General features: G+C 38.8%; 1 protein-coding gene across 3 annotated transcripts in view; it reads right to left on the reverse strand.

The window, feature by feature from the left end:
• LOC102775707 (vasoactive intestinal polypeptide receptor 2) overlaps positions 1 to 20,134 on the reverse strand; it is a 78,111-nt gene that overhangs the window by 9,883 nt on the left and 48,094 nt on the right. For all 3 annotated transcript variants that reach the window (XM_087831653.1, XM_087831652.1, XM_087831654.1), the window contains exons 5-10: positions 10,524 to 10,621; positions 8,527 to 8,659; positions 6,129 to 6,279; positions 5,020 to 5,080; positions 2,763 to 2,832; positions 944 to 1,035 (exon numbers count right to left, since the gene is read on the reverse strand). In XM_087831653.1, the coding sequence (XP_087687779.1) occupies positions 944 to 1,035; positions 2,763 to 2,832; positions 5,020 to 5,080; positions 6,129 to 6,279; positions 8,527 to 8,659; positions 10,524 to 10,621 (605 nt within the window). The remainder of the gene's footprint in view (positions 1 to 943; positions 1,036 to 2,762; positions 2,833 to 5,019; positions 5,081 to 6,128; positions 6,280 to 8,526; positions 8,660 to 10,523; positions 10,622 to 20,134) is intronic.

The following is a 20,134-nucleotide window of genomic DNA, read 5'->3' on the forward strand; positions in this document are numbered from 1 at the left end:
ACATCTTCAGCACTGCTGCTCCACGCAGATCAAGGATCTGTTCACTACACTTTGTTGGCTGTTTGGCATCAGTTTGGCTCATTTAAGGAACTTTCTTTGATACAATTCCTATTTGTCTCTTTCACACTGTGATTATGAGTTCATAGAAAACCCCATATAAAAATAAATTGACATTGTTGGGCAAAGCCTTTCAACAGTGGAAATCTCAAAAAGTACGAAAGAAAAGTCGCACTTTTCCGCGTGGCATTGGGATACAAGCGGACAATCAAATTGCTCATGCAGCACACTCCCAGAGAAAACGGTAAAATCCTCTTTTCCTGCATCACTCCCAAGCTGTCAAGTGTCAGTTCAGTCTTCACCTACACCAACAAGAGATCCTGCAGTGAAACAAATTGGGCTTGCCCACCACCTCTCGCCACTAAATCGTGGATCCCTGTGGACATGAAGAATACCTGACAGCTCAGCACGAGTAAGATTTCACCGGAGAGGAAAACTGCCTGAAGATTAAACAAAGCAAAGCCTTAAACAGACACTAAACTGCAGAGAAAATGTGGCTCCATAAAGGAACAAAGGTTCCCCCTCGTTTCATAAAAGCAGCATCATGAAACGCTGTCTTGTCGAATGAGCGTTAGCGTCACTCTTATCTCAGTCAGCAATACTAGAGGATAAAAAATGTTCTTGGTGTCTCAGATGATCATGTTTTATACTTTGAAGCATTTAGCTGACTCTTTTATCCACAGCAGCTTTTACTGACTGAGCAGGTGTCATTTACTTGATGACACAACAGTTGACACAACCTGTCACCTTTTGTTAACTTGGCTTCAAGTGCATGTTGGAAAAAATGAAAATATAACAAAACGAGGATCCAGGAAGGCAGGAGTGCAGTTTCCTTTGTGCTCATGCTCTCAGCATGAGCACAAAGGAGCATCAAATCGAATCCTACCTGTACTGTGATTGGTCATTGCCGCCCACGTCAGGACACCTCAGCTTCTGAACCAAGATCCGAATGATGCAGATGAACTGAATGAAGTTTACCTTGGGGGGGAGTAAAAAATAACTTATAATCCATAAGGGGTGATTTTTATTTTGCTGTGTTCGATACTTTGCCACCCACCAAATCGAATAAATAGGAGGTCATGATATAAACGCAATCTAAAACAGGAAGGCCTTGTTCTAAATAAAAAGCAGCCTACTTTATTCTTTTTTTAAAAAATGAGGGATTTGTGTCTCATCAACAGAGTTTTTTTTTTTGCTTGTTAGGCAAATGTATAAAGTTCTTCCTTAAATAAGTAAAAAAAAAAACTGAACTGAACTTGTTTTCTGTTACAGTTATTTTCTGTTGTTTCAGATCTTTTTTAAACATTACAAACTGAAATAATTTTGCAAAAATTAGCAAAATATCTCTATCGCTGCATAATGCCATCATTCTAATGTTTAGTGTTATGTTTTTCCTGCTAGCTAAAAGGCGATCATCAGAGAACTTCTAATATAATCTAGAGCTCCCGTTCTCTGGACCTCTGGTTCCTTAGGCGAAACAGTCCAGAATGAATGGGATCCGATGGTGCTGTAGTCCAAACACAGACATTTTGGCAGGCAAACATTTTCCTCTGACAAAATATAGTCCTGAGGAAAGAAAATATTTTCACAAGACTCTGTGCAGAAATTAAGAGAGTAAGTATCTGCCAGCTGGTCTGACCACATCTACAAAAACAGACGTTTTGCTACTTTGTTGGTCTGGTGTATTTGTGTGTTAACAATACGCCTCAGGGGTGGACGTCCCAGAAAATTGACTGTGCAGTACTCAGAAATTGCCCTGCACCCTACAACCATATAACATGGGTACTGGTCACAGTTAAAATATTATGAATATATATGAACATTTAAGTTAGGCTATATCTTCGCAGTTGGCTGATACAAAGCACTGCATGCTGTAGGTCACTGTTGCCTGAGGCATACTGATTTAAAAAAAAATTTAAGGAAGGGAAGCTGATTTATTATCCTTTAGGATGTTGTAGAGTGGATAAAATGGTCTGTGAGCCACCTCTGTCCCTCGGGCCATATTATATCCATGTATGCCTTTAAAGGATGAAAGAGATTATGGTGGGCTGTCACTCAGCAGGGCAGCAGGAATGCTCTCAGTGGGACTTCCTATGAAGTTAACACCTTGAGACATGAGGTACTAACACATCACACTGCTGTTTTTGGACATTACACAGAACGCTTGGTCATGAGTATGAATTTATTCAAGACTTTCTTTCAGGTTTTAAAAGGTCTTAAAATCAAAAGGCTCACAAACCCTAACACTTTAGTGAACTATACTGGGAGAAACGACTGTAATATCATCCGGTAATGCTGTTCGCTGTCTTCTTGATACATTTTATTTTTCTTCACGTGTAGCTGAAATTGGAAAAGGACCGATTTTAAAAGACTATGTACTTTAAATACAGATCATTTCTGTAGAATGTTATGGAATAATTTGAAAAATATATGGATGTGTCAATGGGAATTTAGAAAAACGTACTAGTGAGATCTGAAACATTGCCATAGGTTTCTAAAGGGTTTTGTATCATAGTCGAAAACCAGATTAAAAAATGTGAATAAGGTCAAAGACAGATATTGTTTCACATGACAGACTTATTTATTTTCCACTTTATATTTTCAGTATTTGTTTTTATAATCAACCAGTTTTTCATTTTAGGCAACTGAATGCTTTTTTAACCAATACGCAAAATCTGCAGGTAAAAATGAAAGCAATGGATTACCATAATGGAGAATCCAATTGGTCCGTTGATCACCCAGTTGGGTATGGGTTGGTCATTTGTTTCCCAGCACCTGAAGGTCACACAAAAATATGAATGTAATAGTTATGTAAATATTATATGTAACAGTAATAAAAAAAAAAAATGGGCATTTTAAAAAACAGAGGAAGTGCTAGTGGAGCAATAAATGTAGTTGAATCACTGCTAAAAGTACCATAAGATGGAAAGAACCTGGTCTTCACTGCTTAACTTGAGCACTAGTAATTTTTCTACAAATTTAGAGGAAGCCCGATGGTAATAGACCCCATCTTACTGACTCCTTTTCTGAAGTGAGAAAGCATAATTCTAACTCTATGTTTGATCTCTACTAATGAAGCTCATTTCTGCTGCAGGCAATCCTGTGACCTTCACTTAAAGTCCAAACCTTTACGTGGGGTATAGATCAGCTAATAAACATTCCAGTTTATAGTGACAGTGTCAATATTATAACTGAGCCCCCAATGTGCCAATCAATCTCTTTTGATTTCACCTAGGTAAAAGTGTACAAGTTTGAAATCTCAAGGTTCTTTTAGATACATCACAAGCCTGAATGACTGCAGACCTGTCTCAAATCCCCACCACCACCGCCACAACCGTACCCCAATTAGGCAATGCTGTTAACATGGCACTACACTTCATCCTCCAGCACATGGACCTCCAGTAACTTATGTCTGGTTATTTTTGTAGACTTTAATTCCTATCAGACTCTCAGATCTTTAGCAACAGATCTCCCCAAGGCTGTGTACACTCTCCTCCTTGCATACCAACCGCTGCACCTCCAGTCACCAGTCTGTCGAACTCCCAAAGTTCACAATAGACACCACCCTCATCAAACTCATCTCAAGGATATGTGTGAGGGTGCACTGACAAACTTATGACCAATTCAGAGACAACAGCCAGGAGCTCTGTGCTGTTAAATCAGTGGGGATTTTTGGGGTCTTCAGGAGGATCCCATGCCCAACATAAGCCTGCATGACTGCCTGGTGGATATTGTAGGTCTTGGGAGATGAAGACTTCAAAGTTGAGGCAAAACATCAGCTCCCTCATTACAAGACCACAGCAGAGGATGCACCTCCTGCAGCAGCTGAGGAAACCTAAACTCTGAAGTCAGTGCTGGGATACTCCAACTCCTCCTCCCTTGAATCACATCCTCTGGCAGGAGGCTGCGGTCCATCAGGACCAATACTGCATGGTACAGTTTCTTTCCATCTTTATCACTTTATTATTGATGTTGACACTCCCATAATCAGACCATTAAAAATCTTCACAATGGACTCCATTGCATGCCATAAATATTGAGTATTTTTACAAAATGTATATATTCTTATGGTTCTTATGACCAACACCATTTTGTTCACTTGGGTCAAACTCTTCACTCTCTTAAGGTCAGCGTGTCTTTGAGGGTAAAATGACACATTTAAATATGACAGATGTCCTAACAACTAAATATTTAAGCTTTCTGGTTATTCAGATGGTATGGTTCAATCAAATAAAAGTCAAGGAAACTAAATGACTCACTGTTGTGACTTAGTCTCAGTCTTCTTCTTGGCTTTGGTAATGAACTTAAAACTTAACAAACTTCATTATCATTCTCCTCACACTCTGGAGTGATGTCCTTACTGTCCTTTGCCATCAGACCCTGTCTCAGTAATTGTTATAGAGTTGTTTCAGACGCTTGTTTTTATAGTACGCCTACATGGCATGACTCAAAGATAATGAGCTGCAGTGCCAGCTGCAATAATGTGCAACAAAAGCCAAACGCCACCAGGTTCCTGTGATGACATCTCAAAGCAGATCCTGTCAGCTAAATTATCCAATAAAGCGCACTTTGACATGTGAGATATTTCTCTTATTAATTAAAAAACTGGGCCCCATTCCTGCATGGTACTGAATAACAGTCTAATCAATAAGAGGCCCTAACAAAATAACAGAGGCAGTTGCTGTTGAATACCAATGCATGCCTCTCTTTAATGTAACTGGAGCTGCCTAACTTCTGTCAACCTTTAAAGGAGAATATAATAAACAGCTCCAGAGAGAGCATGACACATGGACACATGTCAACTTGAAGCAAAACAAATTGCAGACAGACATTCAGTCAGAATGTAAATCTATTTAGTAAAACATAATCCATGTATGTTTAAGAGACTTTATATAGTTCATAAATAACAAACCTGGACCGCGTTTCTATGGTGATAACTCACTCTCTGATTGTTACACTTACCCCGTGTCTTCCAGATAAATCCTCGTTATCACCCACGCAGACACAAACACTGTGGGGATTCCTGTCAACAACCATGAAGTATAGAAAATATTATCACATCCTGTTTGCATTTATTATTTTTTTATTGCTAGTAGTCGGGAATATCCATTACGATTTAATCTTTCTGAGTAAAGTAATGTGAGTTCCATGTATTAAGACTCTAAACAGATTGCTTCAGTGTATATTAAGGCTTTTAATTGTTTGTTGATAAATTCCATCTCAAGCTCAAAACTAGACAGTGTTTTACTGTCTTTCAGAGGAGGAAAAATGGAAATAAAAGATGAACATTGCTTCTGGAAACTAACAACCAGCAGGGGGGAAATCCTCTGTTTGGGAAAAGATGTCTTTACACAGAAGTCTATGAGAAAATCTCTCCTTTCTTCTCAGTTTATGATGTCAAGCATTGTTTATATTACCATATGAGGAGGCAGTTTCTCAGTCAGACCTAATGTCTTCTAATATCTGGTTTTAAAATACCAAGAAGGCAGCAGCAAAAAGGCTCAGTTCAGTTATTATGCAACTTCACTAAGGTCTCTTTTCCATTAGTACCTAATAGGATCACCTCGCCACGACTCGACTCGGATTGGCTGGCTTTCCATTACCATCGAGTAGCAGCAGCACTGCAGACCACGCCCCGCCGCAGTTAGCTTCAGCATTAAGGCACAGCTTTTACTTTGTACTTTTTCCCTATAGGACCACCATAGCTATAGCGACCAGAGGTTGTTGGTGGTTTGCCAACCAGTCCTTGTTTAACTGAAGCCAAACCACTTTGAGCACATATGAAGTTTCTCCTTTTCCTTTACCTTGGGCCATTTGGTGAACTGGTAACTTTTCAGTCAAGCATTATATCAAGTTTGATGCCGTAGGATAACAAATGTAGCACGGTATTGTTGAATTTGAGGAAAAAAAACTTTTGACTTATTTGCTTAAATAGCTGCCTAAAGTAATAAGAGCTCTGATATCTAATCAAAATCATAAATAAGCTGCTAAACCTGCAGCTATAACAGAGTGAAAGCTCCGACGTGGCCATTCGACTCAAAATCAAATAAAGAATAAGAAAATGTACCTACCCCAGCCGATGAACATGTAGACAATAAAGTGTCGATTTTCCGAGAAAATGACAACCAGCAGAGTGTGGAGGTACAAACCCTCCACCAGCAGCCAGAAGAAGTTGGCCATAATGAAATACTGGAAAAACACCAGGCTGGCTTTACATCCCACCTAAAGAGAACACAGAAAGAGTACAAAGATGTTAAATAGGCTTTGTGTATACTTAAACTAGATAATATCAGCCTTGACTGTACATTGTATCGCTGACCGTATGCGGTTAATTTTAACCATGAGCACAGTGTGGGATAATCATGTATTTATACTTAGTATTCTGATATGTGGGTATACATTTCCATTTTTCCACTGGATCTGTCAGAGAGTTCACCCAGAGCAGATTATGACATCACAAGCACCAAGCAGATGAGTGCATAAAGGTCAGAGTGCCCTGACAATGAGGGTGAGTGGAGGAGGAATGTCATGAGGGAAGAGTCAGGCAGCTACTGAGGCAAGGAGAGGATCAGATGTCAGCTTTCTGCTGTCAGTTTATTAGCTGAAACTAATACAACAGTCATGAATTAAAACCCGCCTTCATGAAGGTATAACTGGATGATACTTTTGTGGTGTTTCTGTTTTAAAGCTAGTGTGTTTATCAGTCTGTGTAAAGCGCATCAGTGAGCATACATACATAAATAACAGAAACAGGTTGCAAATTTTGTCCTTTATCTTTTGCCCGTCACACTGCTCTGAACAAGCTGCGATCTTCCTAAGTCGGGATTTATAACGTATTGAAATGACGCAAAGGGTAATGGTGCAGATGGGTGAAATATCCATCGTGTTCTAATCCAAGAGTATGACTGTTGTTATCCTGTCAGATGCATTTGGTGCTTTTTGCATTGACAGAAAGATTAGCGATAACAGACTTCATCTAGAGGCAGAGAAAGTCTGCATCGCCATAGAAGGTTCGGAGGTGGCAGTTTAAGTGCCAAGTTTGCCAGACAGAAAACTCAGTAAGGCATACTCCTTTGCATAATGTTTGGGGAAAAACACCCCTTGTGCAACTTCAGCCCTGCAGAATGAAAGACCTGCAGTAAACATACTGGGAGTAGGTCTAAAATTGGAGTTGGTCATGTCAGCCTGGGAAAATTGACATTAACATCACTCAAGTGGGAAAAGGAACATGGAAAATAGGCAATAACAAAAAAGTTGCAGAGTTACTGATGTCACACTAAAACATTGCAGATAAATATTTGGTTGATTGCATGAAAAATTAGATCAGTGCCACAAATCTATTCAAATGTTGACTGTGCATTGTATTATGGTTTTAGGTCATAACAGTTAATTGCTATCCAAATAGAATGATCGAGTTTATAGTAATTCTAATAAATCAGGCAAAGCACCTGGTAAAATACAATATCCTTGTCTTTGTAATGTCCAAGCTATTTTCATGTTCCAACTTTTTAAAGTGTACTAACGCAACAAAGTCGGAAGAATCTCATTCCAAAATGGGAAATCCTACTATCCAAGGAGCACATGGATGCAAGGTTAGAGCACTCTGACTATAACCATAATTGTATACACCAGAGCACCAATGCCAGGGATACCGAGTATCTGTGAGACACCTGTAGCTTTGACAAAATTGTATTATCAATGCTTTGGCAATGAAACTGGGCGGCAATGCAGGCTTTTCTATACACATCAGTGCTGGGTAACTTATAAAAACAACACTGTAACACTAGGGCACAGTTTCACATACTCTTGCTCACTCACTCACAAAAGTGTCTATTACGCAGTGAAGATGGTGCACAGTTTGCCCCACGGAAGCTTTAAGGATTTTCAGGCTTTTGGATTTGCTCCCATGTTTGTGTGGCTCACTGTATATCCCGGGTGTATTAGGAGGACTGGGTACCAGATTACAACCTAACTCCTCATGCCTTTTAATGAAAGCTGCTCAGTGGTGCATGCAGTAAAGGTTTTTTTTCTTCTTGTCCACACTTCTTCCTTGATGTTCCGCATGCTTCCACAGTTTTAGGACCAGAAAGCACGCAGGCTACTGGCCCTCTCAGCTAAGCAGATAGGGAGCATGCGTGACTGGCTGTTGTCTCACCGAACACATGAATGGGCTAACTGCCAGGAAATCCTGCACAGCCACCTTCAGAAAATTATTAGTTGAATCTGAATAACAAACTGTCACAGCAGAACGTTTGACAGTTGTTAATTTCATATCTGAAGCATGCAGACCTTATTCCCATTTATTATTTCAGGCTTTAAACTTTGTCAGGCTTTACGCTGAAACATTTTTCCCGTTGTGACAGTTCTGCTGTTAACACATGAGTGTGTGGCTTTCTGTACTCTGTGCTGCATTGTTGGCCTCCCTCGGGATATGACTCTGCTCGCTGAGGACAGAGGTGGTGACCTCACCAGTGATGGCTGGTTTGAGCAGTGCGAGTTTCGGTTGAAGAGGATGTCGTCTTTCACCAACACCGCCACGGCTCTCAGAATGAAGGAGAAGAAGAGATTGAGGTGGATGTAGTTTCTGGTGCAGTGGAGCTTCCTGCACACATGTTGTAGAAATGTAGCACAGTGCAGTAAATGTTAAATAAAGATGCTACAGTTAGAACCTGAAGATGCTGAAACCATTAATAACAAACAGCATTATGCTAGCTTGGGACAAACTGCACTGGTTCACACAATTAACTCATTTGCTTTTGTTTGGCCCTTTCATTCATTGTATTATGAAGCCACTCATCACAGAAAGAATCCACACGCAAACGGCTCCTTCCAAAAAGTTGCACGGTTTCATTTGAAAGCAATTCATTGAGATCCAAAAATGTACAAGCCAATCACACACAAGCACATGTGATTATACGTCACACAAAGAGAATGATTCTTTATCTTCTTGATTGGCTTGGACAATGTGAATGTCTTAGATTCATTTCAACACATGAAAAAATCTATCCCTGTATGTGAATACATTGTATTATGTATTCTTTGTAACTTTTTTTTATAGAAATTACACATTTATACCAAATATGTACAGTTTTATATATGTGATTTTCCATAAACTGATAAACTTCACAATACTTTAGAGCCAAAGTCAGTGGCTTTTTGAGGTGAATTTAACCTTCTCTAAACTTGAATCTAATATTAAGTTAAAATAATAGCTAACATGCAAGAAATGTCCTCACCAGTGTTGGTCAAGTTACTTGAAAAAAGTAATCAGTAACTAATTACTGATTACTTCCCCCAAAAAGTAATCCCGTTACTTTACTGATTACTTATTTTCAAAAGTAATTAATTACTTAGTTACTTAGTTACTTTTTAAAAACACGATTTACAACCTGAATAGGTGATAAAGCGATAGATCTTTCAGCCCAATTCTACTTTTTCTGCATAATCCATCATACAAAATGTAATCAAATGGAAAAGTCTCTTTTTAAAACTTGTTTTATTAGTTTTAATCTTTTAACTTTATGCATCAAGCAAAAATGTAATTATATGCACCATTCTCTGACTGGAAGAAATTTGTTTAACATTTAAACCTATTTTCTGCACATTCCAGCACATAAAATAATTTTTTTTTGTGTGTTTACACTCAGTCTTTCAAATAGATGCAAGTAAAACACAGCAGAAAATAAATAAAGTCAAAGACTAGCGGTCCTTTTGCTCTATTTTCACCTGTAAAGCAGGAGTGGGGTAGGCGGAGGGTTACCCTGGTGCAGGTGTGCAGCGGTCAGTGGAAGAATCCGCGAGTTTCTCTGTGAATTTCCCATTACGTCGTAGCTACTCGGTGCTTGCTTGGAGGTTTAGGGTTTTTTTGCTGTAAAAAGAAGTTTTCTTCCCACGCACAGCGGACACTAATGTTTTTGTCACTTTTTATGGAATCAAACTTAAAGTAAGGTCAGTACTTCCACGCTTTAAACGCTGCACGCTCATACTCTCTCCCGCACTCGATAAGATCCATTGTTGATCTGCACACAGCTGTTGTCACGAACGTCGCACTTGCTTACATCACTGTCATGAGACATTCTCACAAAAAAATCACGGTTTTAGTAACGCGGTAACGCAGCGTTCCTACGGGAAAGTAACGGTAATCTAATTACCATTTTTGCAATAGTAATCCCTTACTTTATTCGTTACTTGAAAAAAGTAATTGGATTACGCTGTTGTTACTGCCCATCTCTGGTCCTCACAGTTCTGTTTTTGTTTTGTTTTGCAAATATGTGTCCACACATACATCCACAAATATGTGAACAAATAGCCATAAAGCTGCGCTTGTTCACTTAAAATCAAATTAAATTATCATATTACACTGACCAGCTTTCCAGGAATACTGGAATTAATTTCACGTTCACTTTCTGTTGCTTTTTTTTTATCTTCATGTTCTGATTTAATAATATTTTAGTATTCAGTCTTACCTGAATAGGCAGAGGATAGCGCACCCTGTAGTGAGGGCAATTAAAGACAGACTGTGACCCAGAGTGTACAACGTCTGCACGACCACGTAGAAGACCAGCTGCAGACAAAGGGGAAAAAGAGCTTTTGTTAAATTATTAATGCATGTACATCATCCTTAACATATCACTAAACTGGGCCTCAAATTGAGGTGAAGATTGTGAAGCATATTACATTGCCAAAAGTATTTGCTCGTCTGCCTTCATGTGCATGAACTCGAGTGACATTCCACTCTTAATCTGCAAGGTTTAATATATCAGCCCACCCTTTGCTGCTATAACAGTTTCAACTCTTCTGGGAAGCTTTTCCAAAGGGGTTAGGAGTGTGTTTACTGGATGGCTCGCAGTCTCGGGGTTGAGGTCAAGCCAGTCATGCTCATCCACAGCTTTATGGACCTTGTTTTTTGCACTGGGGCACAGTCATGTTGGAACAGAAATGAGCCATCTCCAATCTGTTCCCACAAAGTTGGGAGCATGAACTCCCAAAAAACAAGCCCCCATCCACCAAACTTGGAACAAGTGCGGTCAGACAAGTTTTGCATCCACCAAACCCAGACTCATCTTTGGACTGTCAAATGGAGAAGCACGATTGTCGCTCCATTCTCCACTGCTCTAAAGTGCGTGGCTTAGCATAATGCCAGATGATGTAAGGCTTGGAATCAGGTGCTCAGCCATGAAATCTTATTTCATGCAATTTTTTATAGAGCTTAAATATAACTATCCGTTGTGTTGCTGAATTATGAAAAATCAAAAATAACTGATGATTTCCAATGCACTTTTATGTAGTTTGAGGTCTTTTATGTAAGTAACATTTCCATGTTTTTTATTACAAGTACTAAAGCAACAGAAAAATAATCACATAATTCTCGAGGGTCAGATGGGAACGTTTTCCAGTTTTAGATGAAATGACTCTATTCAAAGGGAGATTTGTTTGGGCAGCGTGAGATAGAACCTAACACTCGGTGTCTCACACCAAAAATGTGAGAGTTGGCAATCCTGCATCAACAGCTGTCAAACTGCAGGCAAGTGTAATCACAATAAATCACTTTGATTTAACAGAGATTCTGGACAGAAACATACACAGTATGTGGCTGAATAAACAATGATAAAAGAGCTTTAAACAAATCAGTGTTTTGAAATTTGGCGTAGACACAAGTACTGACTAAGTCTGTTTAATTTGAAGATAAGATAAGATATGCTTTATTCCTGGGAAATTCCAAACTAGCTCAATAAGGAATGATTTACCATATCAGTGTTACCATTCCTGATATTTGCATGCATCGTACTTAAAGTGCACTGCTTCACATGTGTTGTACTTATTTGTGTTTGTTTATTTGTTTATTTGTTTATTTATAAGGAACCCCAATGTGTTATTTCTGTTCTGTTTTAGAGAAACCTTAGAAAAGATAAGAGTTAAGATAATATATCGTATTACAGAAACAATAATTCTATTAAATTTAATTCAAACTTAATCTAATGCTGACTGCTTTTATTATTATTTCAACTTTATTAAAAACTGTAGCTCTGATGATATCAAATTTGCTCTGAGGAAGATTTGTGTCTCTTTGTTAGTGACAAAAGGGGGTGTGGGGTGTGTAGAGACAGAGTGAGAGAGGCAGGACAACACAATGGGCAATTCAGCTGCACCATTCGTGACCCAAAACGGGTCACGAATAACAAGTGAACAGGAGGAAGCTGCGGTCACACAACAGTTGCCAAAATATATGAACACAATAGAGGACAGGTGTTTCAATTCACAGCTAAGTTGTTCTCCGTGTCGGGAAAAAAGGCACCAAAATTTAAAACTGAAAACTAATTTAGACTCTGTGATGTTTAGAATCTGCACTTGTCATCAGCTCACATGAACTGGTGCACAGTTTGATCCCGTACCCTAACCTTAGCTAAAGACGTGGTGAGCACCATAACCATACACAGGAGGAAGAATCTAATCTCGAAGGCTTGAAACACTCAACAACAAAACTAACAAAAGGCAGGAACAAAAGGGTTTGCACAAAACTATGAATCCAACAGAGGTGAAAACTAACCAAACCTTAAAAACTGAGGAAGAAGGAAACTGACAAAAGTTAAGGGACGAGTTGGAAAACCTGACAAGGCTGAAGAACGGATGATTTAACAAAGAAAATGCTTTTTCTTGCATATCAAAAATGGGAAAAGGTTAAAAGATTCAGTTTTTTCCAGTTATACAGGAAGAATACTGAGTATACTGAAAAGTACATTCATATATATATTCAGTAGTTGGTTGGGCTCCTTTATCATTAATTATTCATTACTGTATTAGTGTGGCATCACATGGAGGTGATCAGCTTGTGTCAAAGCTAAGAAGGTATTGTTTGCTTTTATTGTAGCTTTTAGCTTTTCTGTATGTTTGTCAGGTGTTTCTTATTTTCCTCTTGACAATAATCCATAGATTTTTCATGAGTTCAGTAATATTATAGTCAACAAACTATGTTGCGGTAACTGAATGCAGGTACTACACCCTGCAGGAAAAGGACATCTCCATAATCTCCATAAAGCTTGTAAGCAGAGGGAATCATGACGTGCCCTAAAATGTCCCGGTAGATGAATGTACTGACTTCAGATAAAACACAACGACCCGGCCACCATCAACACCAGCTGACAACTAGGAATGTTTAAAGTCCGGGGCCCAAATATATCTTCCATTGCTTTACCACTCTTCCTCCAGAATCAAGGACTGTGACTTGCAGTCCTGTCTGTGAACAGCTCTCTGTGGACAGCCAGCCATTCAGCCTGGACCTTCTTTTGTTTAGCCTCCTTATTGAGGGATGCAGTGATCAACATCTGGACAACTGTCGAGTCCGCAGTGTTCCCAATGACTGTGGTTGTGTGTACTGAGCTAAACTGGGAGATACATGACATTTACACTGTTTTAATTTGCTGAAACTCTAAATTAAATATTACAATAATTTTAAATAACAGAGGCAGGCGAACCTGCAGAAACAGAAAGACGAGACAGAAGACAGCGCATGCAGGAAACACTGGGGGAAATGCTAATAATACTTCTACTGATTACATACAGCAAAAAACAGGGTCAAAAAACTGAAACACTACAAATAGTCACGGGAAAGATAGTTAAGTCAAGACTAGAGCAAAGACTCAAAATATTAACAAAACCCCAAATGTCAACATAAAGTACTCGGGACCACGAGATCTTAACTGTATGAAACAAATCAGGTTTCCGATATGAATCAAGTAGCTATATCCCCTCAACATGTTGTTGTTGTTATTTGTTATTCCATGTTTAGTAGCAAAACGTAGTCAGTATCTACCTCTGTGTCTATCTGTAATTAGGGGCTGGTTATCAAATAACTTCCTGCTTCTAAATACTGATAAGACAGAGTTGATTGACACCGGCCACAAAAATTTCAATACTTGTCCCAAAATTTCATCTTGAAAATTGATGACTATGTCATAAATTGCAGGGACAAGGTTAAAAACTTAGGAGTGTGGTTCGCCAGGGTACTGTCCTTCGAGTGTCATGTAAAAGAGACAACAAAGACCGACTTTTATCATTTAAGGAATATAGCCAGAATCAGTTTTATCTAGCGACACTGCAGAAGTTCTTCTCCATGCATTTGTCTTCACGTATCGATTATTGTAATGCTCTCCTTTCTGGGCTACCAAAGAAACGTTTTAGAGGTTTACAGATGTTGCAAAATGCAGCTGCTCGCATTTTAACTAAAACTGGAAAATTTAAGCACATTACCCCTGAACTAAAATTCCTTCATTGGCTACCTTGTCAGGTTCAAGCATATTTTAAGGTGCTGCTGCTCACTTCCAATTCTTTAAATGTTTTGGCGCCTTAATACCTCCCTGATCTTTTGCACCTTTATGTTCCATCCTGTGCTCTAAGAACTTTTAAAAGGCCAGAAAAAAAGACTATTGAAGAGCGTGGGTTTTCTTTTCGTGCCCCCTTTTTGTAGAACAACTTCCCTCAAGATATTAGACAGACATGCTCTGTGGAGGTTTTTAAAGCTAAGTTGAAGACCTACTTGTTCACCGTTTTTAAATTTTTATTATGTTTTTAACTTGTTATTGTGTTTTAAACTTGTATTGCTATGTATCGCTTTTATTTATTTATCTCTTTATTTTCAAATAGCTGTACAGCACTTTGTTTGAAAGTGCTTTATAAATAAAGTTATTATTATTATTATTATTATTATTATTATTATTGTTGTTCTTCTGAGTCACTGCAACTTAAGGGGAATTTGACTCAGTTACTTAATGATAACACATTAATAGACATTTCACCCTCAGTGCTAAAAACAGGAAAACTGCAGGTGGGTAGCAGCGATGTGAAACAATAGACAATTACAAAAATTACGAAATCACTGTTGGCAACCCAAAATGGGTGGGAAAATACCAAATGATAGCAAAGAGTACTGTTCCCAGATATATGACAGCTTCAAAGCTTTAAAAAGTTACCAAGGCAACGGGAGTTTGGTCCGCTCTTGACTGTCAACTAGAAAGCAACAGGCAACACAACCATGGAGGAAGGGATTTCTGATCTATAATGCTGCCAGCCACCAGGGGGTGCTATACTTGTTTTGCTTCTGGTAAGCTGGCATGTCATCCCTAATATGCTAATGCTAATTTTGCTGACATTCAGTTGGAAGCACTTTAACCAGCACTAAGCATCAGAACTTATTTCACTGCATCTTATAGTGGACTTGACTGTTTGTACTTCTCTGCAAAAATCAACGTCATGGTGGAACCAAGGGAAATAAACAATGAAGCAAAAGATAATTTGAATAATTTGTTGAATAAACTTCATGAGTAAAGTTAGGGCTGGACCAGGTGACCCTGAATCCTCCCTTAGTTATGCTGCAATAGATGTAGGCTGCCGGGGGATTCCCATGATGCATTGAGTTTTTCCTTTCCAGTCACCTTTCTCACTCACTATGTGTTAACAGACCTCTCTGTATTGAATCGTATCTGTTATTAATCTCTGTCTCTCTTCCACAGCATGTCTTTTATCCTGTCTTCCTTCTCTCACCCCAACCGGTCGCAGCAGATGGCCGCCCCTCCCTGAGCCTGGTTCTGCCGGAGGTTTCTTCCTGTTAAAAGGGAGTTTTTCCTTCCCACTGTCGCCAAAGTGCTTGCTCATAGGGGGTCATGTGATTGTTGGGCTTTTCTCTGTATCTATGAAGCGCCTTGAGGCGACATTTGTTGTGATTTGGCGCTATATAAATAAAATTGAATTGAATTGAATTGAATTGAATAAAGAACAAAGAGAAGAAAGGAGCTGAAAGTATTTTATTTCTACTCTATTGTACTTTATGTGGTGTGTTTATCACCCACTGCTGTTTGGCAGTTATTTTATTCTCTGCAGTACATGTGGTCTGTATTCTCTGTAACCTCCTGACCTGCTTTCAGCATGGATTGCAAAATGGCTCGTAATGTGTCAGCGTTAATTAACTGGGTCAAATTCCTTTTACTCTGTAATTTAGAAAAAGAAAGCAGTGACAGGCGATTTGAGCTTTTTTCCTTCAACCTAGTGAAAGTTTCATAAAAGCAAAGACCCAAGGACAAATTCCTGCAACGAATTATTTGTACAACAATGAAAAACAACAAAAGAAATAAAGAAAGAGGCTAAAAATGGTAACCAAATATTTTGCAGTGTACAGAACTGACAAAAGTGATGTCTTAGATATTAGTTTAACCCACAAGAAGTGGGAGGTGTAACACAGTTTAGTGTTTCAGGAAAGAATGTGAAAAACACCAGAAAATTCTAACAGAATTATGAAGTAAATAATGAAACAACAATACCAGAAAATTGATACAAAATGTGTTGTTGTGGACATGTAACTGATTACAAAGAAGCAGGTGGGTTTCATGCAGAAATGTGTCTTTTCTCTCTCCTCCTGCGTGATCACAAAGCACAAAATTATTGTTTACAATCTAATTTTAACGTTCTGTTCATTTGCGGTCTGATTTTTTGGAGGATAAAATATGGGTCTTTGTGTTTGAGCACAGATGCGATGCAATAAGGCCTTCGTGTTTTGTAGATTTCCCGAGCCCCATTATACCCTTAGTGCTGGAGGATAAAAGCGAGCAACATTTATTCTTGTTTGAAAGATTTTAGTATCTGTTGCATTACAAAAGAAAACAAAACGAATGAAATCCGACCATACATGGCCCGTCACAGGCTCCCTCTCCCTGCTGCTCTCTTTTCATCTCTCTCTCCGTTTGCGCTGTTATCTTGTTTCCTCAGAAAAAGATGCTGTAGGTTGAATTTCTTCCACTGGCTTCTTTCGGCAAGAACATCAAAGAGTGTTTGTTTGATGAGAAGCCAGGATGCCAGACTTCAGTCAGAAAGGGAAGGTCCAGTCCTGTTCGGGAGACGTGTCCCAAACCATTTATCATCACTCCTCTTTACCTCAACCACAACTGTACCTCTTCACAGGGTTCCCACCCTTAGGAATTCTTTTTTTCCAGTGACACCGGGCACAAGAAGTTGGATGGAATGTTTTTTTCTCTGTGTAATAAAATGGACAATATATGTTACACGAAGTTTCCCTTTTTAGCTCACTGCTGCTTTGCCATGCTGCAGTAACATAACTCAAATCCTTGTTCATAAAAGTAAAAAGTGTTTGTTTTTATGAACACTGCATCTGCTAATCATAAGGCAACTGTTCAACATTTCTTCTGCATTTCATAATAACACTGACTTCAGTTTAAAATAAGTCATTGAAATGTAGATTTATACAAATAAAAGTATGCGAGTGCCTCTGGGGTCCAGTGCCAAGTGCAAAATTAGATGTTTTTATAATCATGAAACTACAGTGACAGTGACTCAGGTTGTATTACCATGAAATAATCTTGATTCTTGTTTCCCGCTGAGTTTCAAACCTGGATTGCTGCCCGGGTGCTGCCAAAATGCAGCAACAGCGAGCCATGCACGATGCACTTCAGCGTGTGATCTGGCTTAAATGGCATTTCGCTGCAATATCTCCAGTATGTCGTAGACAGATCGGATCAAACCGACACTTGGAAACTATAAACAAAAACCTTTACTCTGTCTGGAAAAGCATACAAAGAAAGATATTTTTCCCCTTTATTTGCGAGGTCTTGATATTTTAATGAAATTTTAAATAGACTCAGCTGAATGAAAGGTTTTTAAAATGTTATGGTTTGACCTTGAGTCTTTGTGAAAATCACAGGGACACTACTACACTACACTACTTGTCTAGTGTGGGATGACCTTCTAATATAGAAATTTCTGTGGAAGGATCATCTTCAAAAGTAGATTATCTTACCTGTTGCAACACATGTGCTCATGTCAATTTCTATAATTAGTGTATTCTTATTTAAAAAGGAAACTCTTATGTAATTCCTTATTTTCTTATTCCTTATTTTATGTCATCTACTCACTGTTTCAATAGCTGCTGCCCAAAATAAACTTGGACAAGGTTTCAAATATTGATGTCAGTGTATGTGCGAGTAATCCTTATGAGCCCAAACCTCAGACTTCTCTGAACACTAAACAGTTACAGACTTTTCTTTTCTACTCTGGGCTCTATATTAAATAAGACATCTCAGATACACAGCCCTGGCTGTGCACACAGACTTTCTGTTTAGTAAGTAAAAATGTATATGTATGTCACTATATGCAATTTTGTAAAACAGATTAATATCTAAATAGAATTCATTCATTTCTTTGGACACAGCAAAGCCCAAACATCCAGGTGAAGAGTTCATCAGTTCACCAGCATTAAACTTGTATTTCTAAAATTACAATACTAACTATGTGTAAAAACGCTACAATAAGCCACTAGAAAAGATGCAGATAAAAAACAGGCAAATGATACTTCTCAGTAAAAATTAAGAGAGTTAAGTTAATTAACATTTGCATTTCTATTTTTTCTTGAGTCATTTAGCTTTCCATCTTTTTCTTTCTGTTTGTTTTTCCCCAGTGAGCTGTAAAACCTGTAAACTACTTTAATTACTATTCCCATGTTCAAAATTCTCCTGCATACTTTACGTTAAAGACTAAGGAGCTTGGACAGAAAAGCATCTGGACTTTCCAAGCTCCTTAGACTACAATGACTTGGATGACTCAGAACCTTCACAGACATATTGCAGTTTACATTAAAGACACTTTTTTGGCAGCTGCCTGAAAAACGCTGGAGTCTTTTTCCCTTTTTCAACTTTCAGTGAGAAATAAAACAGAACATTTCTCTTCCTTTATAAAATAAAACGTCTTTGATTTTAGCTCAATTTAATTACACTGCAAAAGAAAATGTATGACTTCTGTCCATGAGACATTCCCAACCTACCAAAGTGAGTGTGTATTGGTTTATTTCCCCCATAGGGTTTTAGCCATTTCTTTCTTTGATATGCAAAATGACAAAAAGAAGATGAACAGCTGATACAACGACAGTGCCGTATTATTCCCGAGTACCTCTCTACTCTCTACTGAAGACAAGAAAGACAGAAAACCACAGCAGGGGAAGAGTGTGAACTGAGAAGCCGTGCAGAGCCAAAACTGAAAAGAGAGATGGATGAACAATTGCACAAGCACAATGGGCGATTGAGGATACACAGAGTCGTGACCCAAACTGAACCACAGAAGAGCGAAAGATGAGGGGAGCAGCAATTACCACAGCAGAGGCCAAAAAAGGCCACACACAACACACCAAAAACTCCAGTTTGGTGACCTGTCAGGACGACCCAAGCTGAACATAATTGTGAAGGAAGTCGTTTGACATCTGTCCTGCAAAACTATTGTTTAATCAGCATTTCAGTAACTGTATTTCAATATGTAGTTAAAACCTTAAAATGTTCCTGTTGTGCAATCAATTTGATGTCTGTGCAGGATGAGCAGGGAACCTCACAGACGCCTGTTACCTCTTTGTTTGGTTTGGACTACATCAATTAAATAAAGTGAAGCTTATGCTCAATAAGGAGGAAGTGTAATCACTCATCTGCCTGCTTTCCCATTTGTTAGAGTGTTTGTCTGTTCTTTACATCACTACCACTTTCCCACACTGGCAGTCTCAATACTGACATCATTACTCTCACCTAACCATGTTAGTGCACATCTTCTTTGCACCAATCAGCTCAAAGAAGGCGTGCAAGACTAAGCCTAGTGTAAATCCATGTTCTCTATCATTCTTCCTCCCAGACTCTCATTTCTGCAGCCCACCTCCTCCCCATCTCTACCTCACAGACGCCTCAGTCAGAGCTCCATCCATCATCCGTCTTCACCAGCAGCATAAAAACTCGTCACTGCTGGAATTTTGTTTAGTCGTGTTGGGTCTTTGGAACCTAATTCTCTTATCATGAAGTAAATCCTGTTTAATTCTTGCAAGTGACCTTATTGAAATAATATATACAATTGGCTGCCTTCCACTGTAACATAAGGATTTAACAATTGAAACAACTGGAACACGTGCCTATGTAACCGGTGTGATTCTGAGTTGTGTCTGATAAAAAAGGTAAAAGAAAGAAAGACCTCCAAGTAAATATTACGCCCACTCCAGCTCCTCTCCCACAGGGGAATTGTAGAAAAGGGGTGGCATTTATTTTTACAT

This window comes from Neolamprologus brichardi, chromosome 18 (assembly GCF_056152115.1).
Source record: "Neolamprologus brichardi isolate AB-2024 chromosome 18, ASM5615211v1, whole genome shotgun sequence".
In the NCBI taxonomy this organism is placed as follows: Eukaryota; Metazoa; Chordata; class Actinopteri; order Cichliformes; family Cichlidae; genus Neolamprologus; species Neolamprologus brichardi.